Source organism: Panthera leo, chromosome B2 (assembly GCF_018350215.1).
Source record: "Panthera leo isolate Ple1 chromosome B2, P.leo_Ple1_pat1.1, whole genome shotgun sequence".
Taxonomy (NCBI): Eukaryota; Metazoa; Chordata; class Mammalia; order Carnivora; family Felidae; genus Panthera; species Panthera leo.
Genome location: NC_056683.1, coordinates 149554702 through 149569992, shown reverse-complemented (window position 1 = coordinate 149569992; position 15291 = coordinate 149554702). Strand labels below are relative to the sequence as shown.

At 67.8% G+C, this 15291-nt stretch overlaps 1 protein-coding gene across 2 annotated transcripts in view; it reads left to right on the top strand.

Moving 5' to 3' along the window:
* The window catches only part of FRMD1 (FERM domain containing 1), a 29485-nt gene extending 20271 nt beyond the window's left edge, over positions 1-9214 (top strand). For both annotated transcript variants that reach the window (XM_042940312.1, XM_042940311.1), the window contains 8 exons: positions 485-671; positions 824-979; positions 1325-1390; positions 1698-1766; positions 2335-2509; positions 3092-3439; positions 7265-7344; positions 8534-9214. In XM_042940312.1, the coding sequence (XP_042796246.1) occupies positions 485-671; positions 824-979; positions 1325-1390; positions 1698-1766; positions 2335-2509; positions 3092-3439; positions 7265-7344; positions 8534-8665 (1213 nt within the window). In that variant the 3' untranslated portion in view covers positions 8666-9214. The remainder of the gene's footprint in view (positions 1-484; positions 672-823; positions 980-1324; positions 1391-1697; positions 1767-2334; positions 2510-3091; positions 3440-7264; positions 7345-8533) is intronic.
* The last annotated feature ends 6077 nt before the right edge of the window (positions 9215-15291 follow it).

The window sequence follows — 15291 nt, the reverse complement described above, 5'->3', positions numbered from 1 at the left end:
GTGGGGTTGGGTGGTTGTGTGGAGGGTTCTGGAGAGTGGGGGTTGGGTGGTTGTATGGAAGGTTCTGGAGAGTGGGGGTTGGGTGGTTGTGTGGAGGGTTCTGGAGAGTGGGGGTTGGGTGGTTGTGTGGAAGGTTCTGGAGAGTGGGGGTTGGGTGGTTGTGTGGAGGGTTCTGGAGAGTGGGGGTTGGGTGGTTGTGTGGAGGGTTCTGGAGAGTGGGGGTTGGGTGGTTGTGTGGAGGGTTCTGGAGAGTGGGGGTTGGGTGGTTGTGTGGAGGGTTCTGGAGAGTGGGGGTTGGGTGGTTGTGTGGAGGGTTCTGGAGAGTGGGGGTTGGGTGGTTGTGTGGAGGGTTCTGGAGAGTGGGGGTTGGGTGGCTGTGTGGAAGTTCTGGAAGGGCCGGGGGCAGCAGGAGGACACAGGCTGTGTCAGGACCATCTGTCAGGGCCAGATCTGGCCTCTTACCAAGGCCACCCACGCCTTCCAGGGACAAGACGGCCAGGCACCTGTACTACTGCCACCTGAAGGAGCGTGTGCTGAGGTCCGAGTGCACCCACCGCGAGGAGGCCTACTTCCTGCTGGCCGCCTACGGGCTGCAGGCCGACCTGGGCAACCACCGGGAGCTGGTGCACGTGGGGAGGTACTTCGAGCCGGAAGCCTACTTTCCGCAGTGGGTAAGGCTGCGGAGCCCGGGGGAGCCCGGCGGAGCCCTTTCTCTGCCCCCCGGGCCCCGTGCGGAGTCCCCGAGAGGGGAGGGCCGGGTGAGGGGCCGCAGGGGCGGAGGGAGAGCGGGAAGGGCCTCACAGGCCCGCGGCCTCTTCCCCAGATCATTGCCAAGAGGGGCAGCGCCTACATCCTCAGGCACGCGCCCGCCGTGCACCGTGAGCAGCGGGGCCTCGACCCCAAGGAGGCAGTGCTGCGCTTCATCAGGGAGGCCTGCCGGCTCGAGGACGTGCCCGTCCACTTCTTTAGGCTGTACAAGGTCAACAGGGTCAAGCCCCGGCGGAACTGGGAGTCCGGGCCGCCTCGGAGATCCTCTGCCCGAGGGGCCCGGAGGAGCAGAGCCCGTGGGCAGCCAGGACTCCGACCCCAGCACAGGGCGGGCGGACGGCGTCCCCTCGGCTGGCCGGCTCGGGCCCGGGCCCGTGAGCGGGGCTTAAGGAGCTCAGATATCTGGGGACATGAAAGTCTGAGGGGGTGAAGGAGGCAGGGAGGTGGCTGACAGGCCTCCGGCATCAGAGGGGAAGCGGGACCCTGCTCATCCCTGGCGGGCCCACCCCCACCCCGGGCACAGGCCGTCGCCTCGCTGAAGTTGGTGTCCTTTCAGGATAAGAAGGAGGACAGGCCTACCATCGTCCTGGGACTGACCCTCAAGGGAATGCAAGTCTATCAGGTGCTGGGGAAGAGCCCCTGGAGTGGCCACCTGCTCCCCCCTCCCTCCTCCTTCTCCCCGCCTCCCCTCCCTTCCCCTCCCCTCCGCTCCCCCCAACCTCCTCACCCCTCCCCGTCCACCACCCTCACCCTCCCTCCTCCTCCTCCCCTCCTCCCCTCCCCTCCCAGTCCGTCCTCTCCCCTCCTGTTCTTCCCCCCCCTTCCCCGCCCCTCCTCGTCCACCGCCCTCCCCCACCCTTCCCCTTGAACCTTTGCACTGGGTCTATCCTCTGGCCGGCTGTCCTGAGCACCTCTCTGCGGCTTTGCAGGAGGCGGACCACGCTCCCAAGCTGCTCTATGACTTCCCCTGGTCCCACATCGGGAAGCTGGTGTTTCTGGTGCGTGTCTGGTGGGATCGAGGTGGGAGGGCTTCATCCTCCATGGGGAGCAGGCACAGCCTGAGACCCGGCACCCAGGAGCGTCTGGGGCTTGACCCTGTTGACCTGGCCGCAGGGCACGTTTGCCGCCGGTGGCCTGGTGTTCTGATGTGGAGCAAACAAGGGGGATGAGGATCAGGTCACGGAAACTCACCGCTGCAGCCTCCAGATGCCCCCGTTCCTTGGTCCTGGCCTCGGGAGGCCTCCCTGGGCCCCGCCCGGCCCTCGGGGCTGAGGCGCAGGACGGGGAGGGCCCTGGACGCAGACTTGCCGTGGACCTTTCCTCCGGACAGCGAGACTGAGGCCTGGCGTCCCGTCCTGGGACTGCTGCCCCGCACGCGGCCGTCGGGGGGCTGAGGGGAGTGTCCAGCCGTCCGCGATGTTCCGGGGCCGCCCTCTCGTGCCTGAGCGCGGGGTGCTGTGCTTCCTATCGAGGGCGGCTTCCTATCTGGGGTCACGGCCCGTGTTTAACACGCTTGCTGTCACGTGGTTTTCTTGTAAGATTACATCTTGCCTCTTCCTCGTTCAGGGGAAAAGGCTGGAGATCCAGCCGGACGGGCCGCCGTCGGCGCGGAAGCTGGTGTATTACACGGGCTGCGCCTCGCGCTCCGGCCACCTGCTGCGGCTGTTCAGCGCCACCCACCTGCTGCGGCTCACGCTGCGACCCACCCTGCGGAGGCTGCAGCAGCTGGAGGAGGCGGAAGGTGTGCCCCGGCCGCCGCCGGGCACCGGGGGGCCGCCCGGGCTGCTTCTGGGCACCTTTCATTTTTCCCACTGGGGCGCGCGGCCTCTTGGCTCCTGTGTCGTCTGGGAGGGGGGAGGAGGCCGATTCTGAGGACGGGGCCTGGGGACAGTTTGAATTCTGGGAAGGAATTCTCTAGGTGTGGCAGGAAGGCTGAGGGGCTGGGGGACTCCTGGGCTCCCTGGCCATGCACACACGAGCGTGCGCGTGTGCCCGTGCGCTTGTGAGCGTGTCCACTCGCGTGCGGGGGCTGCTTGGGGTCCCTGACACTGGGGACGGTGGGACAGCCCCGGGGAACCATTACAAAGGCACGTATCCGGAGCTTACTGGCTGTGGGTGACAAATGCCACGGTTACACAGGGCCCTGATCCCTGGGTGGCACCTCCCTCCCCTCACACTGCGTCCCCTGGGCCTCAGCGCCAGCCGGGGGCGTGGGCAGGATCCCGGGGCCACCGCTGGGACCCTGTGGCTCCAGGCATGTGAGACTGCACCCGTGTCCCCTCCGAGCCCGCTCTTCCCCGCTGTGCCTCCTGTCCCCACACAGAGAAGCAGCACTACCGGGAGTCCTACGTCAGCGACACGCTGGACCTGGACCGAGACCCGGGTGACAAGGGCTCCCCGGGCTCCCCCCGCAGCGGGGGTGGTGGCCGGCAGCTCCCGGAGCACCCGTCCCTTGGCTCGGCTGACAGCGGCAGTAGCCCCCGCTTGCGAGGCATCGAGGCAGACGCTGGGCCCGCAGAGCCCTGGGGGGTGTCGGTGGACGAGCCCTGGGGCACCGAGGCCGTGCGTGGGGAGGCGCCACCCTGCAGCCCCAGCACCAGCCAGAGGAGCCATGGCACAGATGGTGGCCGCGGAGGCGGGCGCGAGGGGGAGGCCCAGGACCGGGGAGACGGTGAGTGTGTGCCCGGCCAGCCCCCAGCAGGGCCAGTGTTGTGGGGCTGGGGTGACAGGCACTGACCCCCCCAGCGGGGCCGGGTGCACGGGCCCATGACTCCCATGTGGCCCCTCAGTTCCCCAGTGTGGCCTGACCCCCCAGCACCACGAGGCGGCCTTAGGGCCTGGGGTCAGAGACCGCGTGATGGGGTCCTCCCTGCGGGTGTGCTCTGGGGTGGGGGTCCTTCGGCCGTCTCTGCAGCGGGTCACGAGGGGCCCTCAGGACTTTCAGGGAGCCCGACCTGACCGGTGCCCGTCGTCCGTCGTCCGGCCATCAGGGAGTGTTTCAGCCACGTTCCTCTCTAGCTTCACAAGACAAGAGGTTTCCAGGAGATCTAGGACCCGGGGTCCCCAGGGATGCCTCTGCGGCGTCCAGGGGTGTGGGGCCCTGCCTTGTCACCCAGGGAAGGTCCCACTGGCTCCACTGTCCCCTGACCGTCTGCAGCACTCTGGGCAGTGGACGTGATGGGCAATTGTGGGGACCAGCTGCAGGTCCCAGCCACCCACGACCACCCAGGGTCCCCTGGAGTCACCTGTGGACACCTAGCGTCTGGTTTGCTGTCTGTGTTTGTGTCCAGGCTTGCGGTCTGCAGTCCAGTGTGAACAACACTGCTGATCCGCGGTTTGCCCCGTAAGGGCCTGTTGTGCCTGGACAAATGCCACTGAAGAAGGATGGGGCGGGGCAAGCCCGTGGGTGGGGAGGGCTGGGACCCTTCCCCGGTTTCCCCGTCCCTCAGCCAAGGACCCCCTGAGCGAGGAGGCCCAAGGACAGCCTCCCACATTCAAGGGGGTTCAGACACCTCAGTAGGGAACACGCGTGACCAGGTGTGTGACTGCAGAAAACCTCTTCATTATGCTGCAGATCAAGGCCACTGGATGACGGGGTGCAGGAAAGCTCCGGGTCTAAAGTCAGAGCGAGGGCCCCCAGAGGAGGAGTCAGAGTGAGGGTCCCCCCAAGGGAGGAGTGAGAGTGAGGACCCCACAGGGGAGGAGTCAGAGTGAGGGCCCCCCCAGGGGAGGAGTGAGAGTCAGGGCCCCCCAGGGGAGGGCCCCCCAGGGGAGGAGTCAGAGTGAGGACCCCCCCAGGGGAGGAGTGAGAGTCAGGGCCCCCCCAGGGGAGGAGTCAGAGTGAGGACCCCCCAGGGGAGGAGTCAGAGTCAGGGCCCCCCAGGGGAGGAGTCAGAGTGAGGGTCCCCCAGGGGAGGAGTCAGAGTCAGGGCCCCCCCAGGGGAGGAGTCAGAGTCAGGGCCCCCCCAGGGGAGGAGTCAGAGTGAGGACCCCCCCCCAGGGGAGGAGTCAGAGCGAGGGCCCCCCCAGGGGAGGAGTCAGAGTCAGGGCCCCCCAGGGGAGGAGTCAGAGTGAGGACCCCCCCAGGGGAGGAGTCAGAGTCAGGGCCCCCCCAGGGGAGGAGTCAGAGCGAGGACCCCCCCAGGGGAGGAGTCAGAGCGAGGACCCCCCCCCCAGGGGAGGAGTCAGAGCGAGGACCCCCCCCAGGGGAGGAGTCAGAGCGAGGACCCCCCCCCCCAGGGGAGGAGTCAGAGCGAGGACCCCCCAGGGGAAGAGTCAGAGTGAGGACCCCCCCAGGGGAGGAGTCAGAGTCAGGGCCCCCCCAGGGGAGGAGTCAGAGTCAGGGCCCCCCAGAGGAGGAGTCAGAGTGAGGACCCCCCCCCCCCAGGGGAGGAGTCAGAGTCAGGGCCCCCCCAGGGGAAGAGTCAGAGTGAGGGCCCCCCCAGGGGAGGAGTCAGAGTCAGGGCCCCCCCAGGGGAGGAGTCAGAGTGAGGGTCCCCCCAGGGGAGGAGTCAGAGTGAAGGGTCCCCCCAGGGGAAGAGTCAGAGTGAGGACCCCCCCAGGGGAGGAGTCAGAGTGAGGGCCCCCCCAGGGGAGGAGTCAGAGTGAGGGTCCCCCCAGGGGAAGAGTCAGAGTGAGGGCCCCCCCAGGGGAGGAGTCAGGGCCAGGGCCCCCCCAGGGGAGGAGTCAGAGTGAGGGTCCCCCCAGGGGAAGAGTCAGAGTGAGGGCCCCCCCAAGGGAGGACTCAGGGCCAGGGCCCCCCAGGGGAGGAGTCAGAGTGAGGGCCCCCCCAGGGGAGGAGTCAGAGTGAGGGTCCTCCCAGGGGAAGAGTCAGAGTGAGGGCCCCCACAGGGGAGGAGTGAGAGTCAGGGCCCCCCAGGGGAGGGTCCCCCAGGGGAAGAGTCAGAGTGAGGGCCCCCCCAGGAGAGGAGTGAGAGTCAGGGCCCCCCAGGGGAGGGCCCCCCGGGGGAAGAGTCAGAGTGAGGGCCCCCCCAGGGGAGGAGTCAGAGTGAGGACCCCCCCAGGGGGAGAGTCAGAGTCAGGGCCCCCCAGAGGAGGAGTCAGAGTGAGGACCCCCTTAGGGGAGGAGTCAGAGCGAGGACCCCCCCCAGGGGAGGAGTCAGAGTGAGGGCCCCCCAGGGGAGGAGTCAGAGTGAGGACCCCCTTAGGGGAGGAGTCAGAGTGAGGACCCCCCAGGGGAGGAGTGAGAGTGAGGACCCCCCCAGGGGAGGAGTCAGAGCGAGGGCCCCCCAGGGGAGGAGTCAGAGCGAGGGCCCCCCAGGGGAGGAGTCAGAGCGAGGGCCCCCCCAGGGGAGGAGTCAGAGCGAGGACCCCCCCAGGGGAGGAGTCAGAGCGAGGGCCCCCCCAGGGGAGGAGTCAGAGTCAGGGCCCCCCAGGGGAGGAGTCAGAGCGAGGGCCCCCCAGGGGAGGAGTCAGAGTCAGGGCCCCCCAGGGGAGGAGTCAGAGCGAGGACCCCCCCAGGGGAGGAGTCAGAGCGAGGACCCCCCCCAGGGGAGGAGTCAGAGCGAGGACCCCCCCCCCCCCCAGGGGAGGAGTCAGAGCGAGGACCCCCCAGCGGAGGAGTCAGAGTGAGGACCCCCCCAGGGGAGGAGTCAGAGTCAGGGCCCCCCCAGGGGAGGAGTCAGAGTCAGGGCCCCCCAGGGGAGGAGTCAGAGTGAGGACCCCCCCAGGGGAGGAGTCAGAGTCAGGGCCCCCCCAGGGGAGGAGTCAGAGTCAGGGCCCCCCAGGGGAGGAGTCAGAGTGAGGACCCCCCAGGGGAGGAGTCAGAGTCAGGGCCCCCCCAGGGGAGGAGTCAGAGTGAGGACCCCCCCCAGGGGAGGAGTCAGAGTCAGGGCGCCCTCAGGGGAGGAGTCAGAGTGAGGACCCCCCCAGGGGAGGAGTCAGAGTCAGGGCGCCCTCAGGGGAGGAGTCAGAGTCAGGGCCCCCCCAGGGGAGGAGTCAGAGTGAGGACCCCCCCCCAGGGGAGGAGTCAGAGTCAGGGCCCCCCCAGGGGAGGAGTCAGGGCCAGGGCCCCCCCAGGGGAGGAGTCAGAGTGAGGGTCCCCCCAGGGGAGGAGTCAGAGTGAAGGGTCCCCCCAGGGGAAGAGTCAGAGTTAGGGCCCCCCCAGGGGAGGAGTCAGAGTGAGGACCCCCCCCCCCAGGGGAGGAGTCAGAGTGAAGGGTCCCCCCAGGGGAAGAGTCAGAGTTAGGGCCCCCCCAGGGGAGGAGTCAGAGTGAGGACCCCCCCCCAGGGGAGGAGTCAGAGTCAGGGCGCCCTCAGGGGAGGAGTCAGAGTCAGGGCCCCCCCAGGGTAGGAGTCAGAGTGAGGACCCCCCCCAGGGGAGGAGTCAGAGTCAGGGCCCCCCCAGGGGAGGAGTCAGAGTCAGGGCCCCCCCAGGGGAGGAGTCAGGGCCAGGGCCCCCCAGGGGAGGAGTCATCCTTCCACAGAGGTAAGAGCTTGTCTCTGGCCCGGTTCACATCCCCCGCCCTTCCCACAGCCTCTTGCAAGGAGCCCTTGGCCGCCGCGCAGGTCAGGCTGATCAGGACGTGGGGCCACAGCGCGGAGGCCCTGCACCAGGTATGTCCCCGGGTGGGTCCATGTTGGGCTCCTGCACCTGTTTTCCTGGCCCGCCCAGGCCCACCGCAGGCCTCCAGTTAGAGAGCCCCGGACCTCAGTGAGGCAGTGGGGGCGGGGAGGGGAGGCTTCTGGGGGAACAAGGCGGTGGGAGGGGACGCTGGCTCCCCAGGGACCCCACCTTCCTGGCTGGGTGCTCGCTGGATGGCGGAGTCCACCCTCCCTGGGTGGTGAGGGCTTGAGGGGCCGCTCCAGGCCCCCAGGGGTAGGAGGAGGGGCAGAGGGCAGTGGTTTCGGGGTAGTCTGGGGGCTCCCCTCCTGGCTCAGAGCTGACCTGGGGGTGGTGCCCTGGACAGAGAGAATAGCAGGCTGTGATGTGACTCCCAGGGAGGGACGGACTAGACCCAGGGATGGGGCAGACGCCACAGTGCCCTGGGCAGGTGGCTGGCTGGGCCCAGAGATGATGGACGGGACGTGCCCACAAAAGGCGATGATTGGCCTGGATGCAGGGGTCCCGCGTGGCCGTCTGCTGCTTTGACGCAAGGTCACGGTCACTTGTCACGGCACCGGCCCCAGCTTCCTCCCTGCATGGCTGTGGTAGTTCAGCGTGGTGGCCCCTAGCTGGGCCCTGACCTGGACGGGACCCGGGGCAGCCGCCTCAGAGCCTGGGCACTGGACAAGCTTCCTCACACGTGAAATGGGGGAGGCTGTTCTTGACTTCTGTGGATGCTTCTGGATCTTCCTAAGATCTATCAAATAGTAACCAGGTCTGATGAGTTCAAAGCAAGAAAACAGCTCAGGGCTGTGTCCCACCCCAATTGTCACGTAGCCCCCAGTCCCCTCGGGACGGGTGTGGGCTCCATGTCAGGTCCCCAGAGGGGGACCCAAGCCCTTCCTGTAGGAGCCTCCTCAGGACAGGAGAGGAGGGGGAGGGCCCACGCAGAAGGAGCCACTCCCTCCCTGAGCTGCCCTGGCTGAGGACAGAGGGGCCACTGCCTGTGCCCCACCCCTGCCCAAGGGGCTCGCGCCCGCAGCGGGCACAAGGGATTGGGAGTCCCCTCCTGTCCAGGCTGTGCTGACAGTGGGCCAGCAGGGTGCAGGGAGGACAGGGCAGGCAGGACAGAATTGGAGGGGTGGACAAGGACGAGGAGGCAGGGCGGGAAGGCAGACGCACTCACACTGTCCCCTGCAGATCCCAGAGGCAGATCCGCACTGCCACGGCCTGGACCATGCACCACTGGGACCCTGCGGAGTGAGGTCCTCGAAATGCCTCTCCCTGGTCCTGTGCAGGGAGGACCAGCTCCCAGAAGAGTTTGTGGTGTAGACACCCAGAGGTGTGGCTCTGCACGTGGGGCTCATCCACACGGCACGGCTTGTCCACCCGGGGCTCCGTCTACACAGCATGGCCGTCCACGGGGGGCTCATCCACACGGCACGGCTCGTCCACGGGGGTTCATCCACACGGCACAGCTTGTCTGCCCAGGGCTCCATCTACACAGCACGGCCTGTCCACGTGGGCTCTGTCTACACGGCACGGATGCATCCACGTGGCAGGGCTTGGTCCACAGTCCCTGGCCCCCGCCCTTTTGTGCGCTGGAGGCCCCGCCACCGCCCTGTTGACCGAGACCCTCCTCCTATGGGTTCACCCACCAGCCGTAAGGAGAAGCCTGGAGGGAGTAGGAGGACCTGCTTCTCGTGCCCGCCATGATGGGTCCAGACTCCTTCTGTCTTAGTGTCAGGAGGCAGAAGTCAAGGCGTGGCCACCCCGTCTGCAGGTGGCTCGGGGGCGGCCCCCACCCATCCGCTCTGGAAGGAAGATGTTGGCTGTTCCCGCGTGTGGGAGAGACCCTTCCGGTTCCCTCTGCACGGAGCCCCCCCCCCCCCCCCCCCAGTGGACGGCCAGACCAGGTGCACAGCCTTCTGGGAGCCTTTGACCCAAGGTCACGGTCACCTGTCACGGCACCGGCCCCAGCTTCCTCTAGACCGTTCCGCCGCCCCTGCTGCTCACGATCCCGGAGGCCTCTCTGTGAGGTGTGGGCCCAGCTGTCACCCCACGACAGACCTGGCCGGTGGGTGACCCCTGCCCACCCCTCACACGATGCGTTCACCGCAGGGCTCCAAGTCTGGAGTCGCAGCGGCACGTGGACGCCCGGTCCCTGCAGGGCCTACGGAGCCCCAGAGGCGGCTGGGCCGTCCCGAGAAGCCAGGATGCAGATTCTGAATGTTCCTGGCCCTGCCTCCCAAGACCGAGCTGAGCGTCCTGTCCCTTTCCAGCAGAGGTCACGCGGGTCACTGACCCGCCGTCCCCAGGGGCAGCCGGGGCTCCCGCAGTGCGGGTCACCCGTTAGGGCTCAGAAGGCGGCGGGTGAGATAGGGCAGGGTGGGGACTTGACCCAGCCGCCCCCTCGGCCCGGACCCAAGCTCCACGTCTGGGGCTGGAGAGACTTCCGGGCTTCGGGCGGCCTTCCCGATGGGGCGGAGGTTTACAGGTCATGCCGTGGCGGGTCCTGGAAAAGCGTGCTTCTGAGGGACAGCACCCTGCCCTCGGGGCTGTGCCATCGGTGCGTTGAGAGGCCGTGAGCAGGCAGCACGTGACGGCAGGTGCGTGGCCCCGGCCCCAGCCTCAGCGGCCAGCTTGGGGTTGGAGCACCGGGGCAGGAGAACCGCGCCAGCCTCCACAGGCTGGGAGGACAGAGGCGGGGCGGCCTCCCGGGGCCGGGGCACGCTCCCCTCCCCAGGTCCAGGCCCGGCTGCCAGGTGGCCTTCCCGCGGCCAGCCGCCACCTGGATGGAGCGGAGTCGTTGGCGGAGGGGGTGCGCGTCAGCAGGCTGGCGGCCTGTGTCCCCGGAAGAAGGCCGGGCTGGCGCTGCGTCCCGGCCGCCTCCCGAGCCCAGGTGGGCCCCTGCCTCCCGTCCAGAGACCTGAGCGGGCGCTGGGAGCAGGTGCGGTGCGAGAGGGGTGGTAACAGGCCCTGAGCCTGACGGGTGTTAGGGTGCGGCTCGTTTTACCCGGGCCCCTCCCGCCTCTGCCCTGCACAGGATCTGACACCTGCTGTCCCCTTGATCAGATGGACTGGCGTGTGCCCGTCTGGTAGTCCCGAGCACTCAGCGGGTGACTGGAAGCCCGCTGCCACTGGGTGACTGGAAGCGAGGCCCTGTGCCTGTGACATCACCCATCTCCCGTGCTCGTGCGCCGAAGGCCACACCGGCACGGCCAGCTCGGGCTCATTTTGGAGACAGAGGGCAGAACTTGAGCCTGTGTGTGTGTGTGTGCACACGTGTGTGGGGGCACATGCGCAGGTGGGTCCACATGTACACACATGTATGTGCGAGTGTGTCCGTGCACGCACACATATGTGCATGGGTCCACACCTATGTGTACACGCGTGCATGCACGCACGGGACCGTGTGCGCATGTGTGGGTCTGTGTGCACATGCATGTGCACGTGTGTGGGTCCGTGTGTGCACGCACACATGCACACGGCAAGTCTGATGCCGCCCGGGCCGGGCTTCCTGACCTTTTCTGTGAAAGGAAATCTGGGTGTGTGCACACTGGCACGTGTAATAAAGGACCTAAATACACGTCTCCCATTTGCACTTGGCCCAACCGGCGCTGCTGAGCCAGGAAGCTGGGCGGTGGTTAACCCACCTGGGGGACATGCGCTGCCGCCGAGGGCTTGTCCCGTGCACACACACCGTGTCCTCACGTTGCCTGGACTGGGGGACACGTAGGAACATTCGTGCCCCGTGGAGCCCACATTTTCCAAATCTGCTTAGGGAAGCGAGGCTGCTCTAGCCACCTTCACGTGTGGTCAGAGGTTGCTGCCATGGGGGATGGGCCAAGAGGGATGGCCAGGGTCACTGTGGTCACCCGATCTCCCTCATCAGACACACATCACCAAGGTAGGTGATGGGCCAGCCCTGGGCAGGTGCAGGTGGGGATGACAGTGCACATTCAGAACACGGTGACGGCCAGGGTCGGGGGGACAGGTGTCCCAGGTACTGCCCGTGCGGGAAGTACCCAGGCCCAAGACCACCGGGGGCAGAAGCGTGAGGAAGCCCAGCGGGGCCCAGCGGGCGGAAGGCCTCTGGGCGACCCGGGGTTGCTTCTCCCCGTGATTTTCCAAACCCTGCTAGACCGGTCCCTGTAGCAACAAATGGGCTTGGGTCCACCCTGATCTAAGATCTATGGGCACTATTTTCCTTTGCGGTAAGGAAACTTTTGGGGACCGGGGCTCAGCCCGGCAGACTGATCTGCTGTTGCACAAAGAAGGTGTCAGGTGAGGTGAGCGTCAGGGTGGGGCGGAGGTGCCCCGGTGGCACCAGGAGGGTTGGCTGCCGCGGCGGGTGGACTCGGTGAGGTGGACGGCCCTGGGGGACGCCGCGTCTATCCCCGGCTGCCACAAGAGGGCGCTGGAGGCACGCTGTGCTGCCTGGGCGTCCGAGGAGGGGCGGGCCCTGCCGTGCGGGGGGGACGCGACACAGTGGGCTGGCACACGTGGGACACAGGCCTGGGTGCTGGGGGCGGGCGGGCAGGGCCTCACATCCAGGCCCCTCTCCCATCACCCTGAGGACGGCCAGGGCCCAGGGCCCCGTGTCCTTGGCAGTGGGGCTGTGGGGACCGCTGGCTGACCCTGAGAACTGGAACCCTGCAAGGGCTTCTATTTCCGTCCCTCCTCAGGCCCCGAGGGCAGACGAGAAAATTATGCCAAGTGTCTGTTAACCACCGGGTGAGGTCTGGCTGTTGGGGTAAGCGGGCGGCACAATTAGAGGCCAAGAGGGGCCTTGGTAGTGGCCTCCCTCCCTCCCCGCCCGCCCACCGGAAGAAGTGAAAGCCAGACACACAGCTGAGGCCAGAGCAGCCGGACAGGAAAGTCAGAACACCAGCTTCTCCTTTTGTGTAGGTCGGGACTTTGTCTTTCAGGCAAAACTGACATTTTCCTGGAAGATGGGTCTTAACTAGCAGGGATGGCTGCTTTGTGAGAAAAGGCAGGTCGGGGCCGCTTGGGGCTGCTAAGTGGGCCGATTCAGCCGCATGCCAAGACCACGGGTGTCCACTCGGTGAGGAGGGTCGTGTGGCCCCCAGGGGTGTGCTGGGCAGGGGCACAGGGCAAGGCCCCCAGGCGTCTTCCGCACCACTGTCAGGGGGGCTGGAAGGGAAGCCCACCCAGCCTGCCCTGGAGCTGAGGGACGGGCAGGCGGCTCGGGAAAGTGGAGGCCGGAGGTCAAGTTAGCAGGTGTAGGGTCACAAAACCCCAGGGGCTTGTTCGATGCAGATCCCTGGGCCGACTGCCCAGGTTTGCCCTGACCCCCCTGCCCTGCGGGGCGGTGGGGGGATTCTGGTGCCCCCAGGAGCCGCCCTGGCCGCCACCCTGTGGGGGTGCGGGTGCAGACATGCACCGGTGGCGGTTTTGTTGGGCCTGGCTGCCCAGCGCAGGGGACTTGCCGTCGTGGGGGACCCACAGTGCACGGACGACCCGGACCCAGGAGTCCAGAGGGCGTGTCTAACCTTCCCCTTGGTTTTGTGAACTCTGTGCCCCGTGGCCCCTGGTCACCTGGCCCAAGCTCCCTGGGAGACAGAATCCAGGGTACAAGACGTCCTTTCTGCAGGAAGCCAACTCACTCCACGGCCAGCGGCCTCAGAACCGCTGTGTGGGCTTTGAGACTCGGCAGAGGGCAGAGGGGAAGAGCGGGCCGGCCAAGGACGAGGGCGTCCGTCCGGGAGACCGGGGCTCTTAGAGACGGCCCCCGGCACAGCGGCCTGGCCGCTCCGAGGACACTGGCCTGTTTCTTCCATGCGGGAGCAGGGGGGCCACGACGCCCACCAGTGTTCGGCTTTGGGCCCCAGCAGCACACAGCTACGTGGTTTTCTAAAATTGGCAAAATGGAGACTTTTTCGCCACAAGCGGTTAAGACCCGATAACTGCCCGACGAGGGCTGGTTCGCTGGCCTCTCGCCGAAGGGCCTGGACGGAGCCCGAGCCTGTGGGCACCGGTGTGTGAGGTCCAGCCAAGGGAAGCAGACTTGCAGGCGGGTAGGGTTGTCTGTGGGGTCCTCGGGTGACCGCCCCGGGCGGGGCAGCACTGGTCTTCAGGAGGCAGGGCCGGCCTGGTGGGACGCACGCGGGGACTGGAAGGGGGAACGGCCGGGCCGGGACAGCAGCCCTGATGGCCCTCTCATGCTGCCCACTGCGACCTTCGAGCTTCCAGTGAGCACGCCCCGAAGGCACCAGCACCAGGAGCCAGATGGCCGGCGGTGATGCTCCAGAAGGGGGTGCCGGCCTCGCCCCGAAGGCGGACAGAAGACGGGAGGTGCTGGGAACCTCGGATGGTCCGCGCTCTTCGCCAGCTTCTGCGACGTTCCGGCTGGACATTCTTAACTTGGGTCCCAGCGCTCGCCGCACACTTACGTCACCAGCAGGGATCTTACCCTGTTTCCCGCAGGAGCAGGACGCCCCCAGCGGTCCCCGTTGTGGCCTCGAGCCCCGGCCTCCCCGCCCCGCCCCCACCTGCTGGCTGCCCCTGGTCACCCACCCCCACGCCACTCGGTCCCTGTGGCCGCCTCGGTGCCGAGCCCACCCCGGAGACGGCTGCGCCCCACGTGGCCCCTTCCATGGCTTCACTGTAGACACAAGGGCTCAAGGCCACGCGTTCGGGCCACAGCACCAACTGAAAGTCAGTGTTGAGGGGGATGTGACTTCCTTCTGACATCACACTCGTTGAGCACCCAAAACACGGCTGGGGGTGGGGGGTGCCGAGGAAGGGAGAGAGAGCATCCTTGTGGGCAGGTTCTAAGAATGCGGGAGACCAGCCCCGGGGGGGAGCGGGGGGGCCTGTGCACGTGGACGCAGGCAGGCGCCCACCGGTGGGAACTGTGCCTGAGGAAGGGAACGGGGGGGGGGGGGGGGGACAGCACAGGGCCGGCAGTTGGCCTGTCGATGGAGGGCAAGCCTGGGAGGCAGAGTCCCCAGAGGGGAACGGGGGGCCTGAAGCAGGTGTCTGCACTGAGGACGGGCGGGCTGCCTCCCTCGGCCCTCATGTCAGACCTGTCCTGTCTGGGGACAGGACAGCAGCGCCTGGGCCCCCGTCTGGGGAGTGGGTTCTAGTCCACACACCCCTCGTTCTCGTGAGCCCCCCCCCCCGTGCCCACAGATGTCGTGATCATGTCAGGGGTCCCGGGGGAGGGGCAGGCTAGGGCAGGACTGATTCCCATCCTGCTTCTGGAGTCTTCAGGGGGGGTTGTTGGGTTGACTGTAGTGTCCCCGTGGGTGGGCTTCCAGCGTGTGGCCGTGGGGGGGGGGGGGGTTGTGAAGGCCCCAGGGCCCAATGGGGACAGTGCTCCACGAGTGTCAGGGCATGTGGTGCTGCTGAGGAAGCCATGGGCTGGCCACAAGCCCCCCCCCCCCCACGCACCCCTCCTACGCCCCTGGGCCCCCAGCTTGGGAGACACTCGGGCCCGTGGGGTGAGGAGACAGAGCCAGGCCGTGCTGTGTGCAGCCCCCAGAGCCGCACGGGGGGGCAGGGGCAGGTCGGGGAGAGGCCCTGAGCCCCGGGTCGTTCTCTGGCGCCCGCACAGTGACGCCTGCCCTGAGGCCAGGGCTCGGTTCCTGGGAGGGAACCTCAGATGAAGCGTTTTCTGACTTGGCCCAGTTCGCCGCGTCAGAGACCGGAGGTTTGGGGCGTCATCACCGCCGACACGGAACGGCGACGGCCGAGAACCTGGGGGCTCGGGCGGCCACGGCCAAGTGCCGACAGGGCCCCTGAGGGCGCGTCCGGGCCGTGCGCTCGCTCGCTCTCCTGCGGACGCACCTGCCACTGCGCGGTCGGGCCCCGGTGCCCTGACGCCCCCACAGCCGGGCCTCCACCGCGGCAGCCTCGAGAGGCCGGAGCCCCCGGGTCCCCAGGGGCGTCCGGGGGCGGCGGGCGCGGGACGCGGGGCTGCGGAGAGGCCG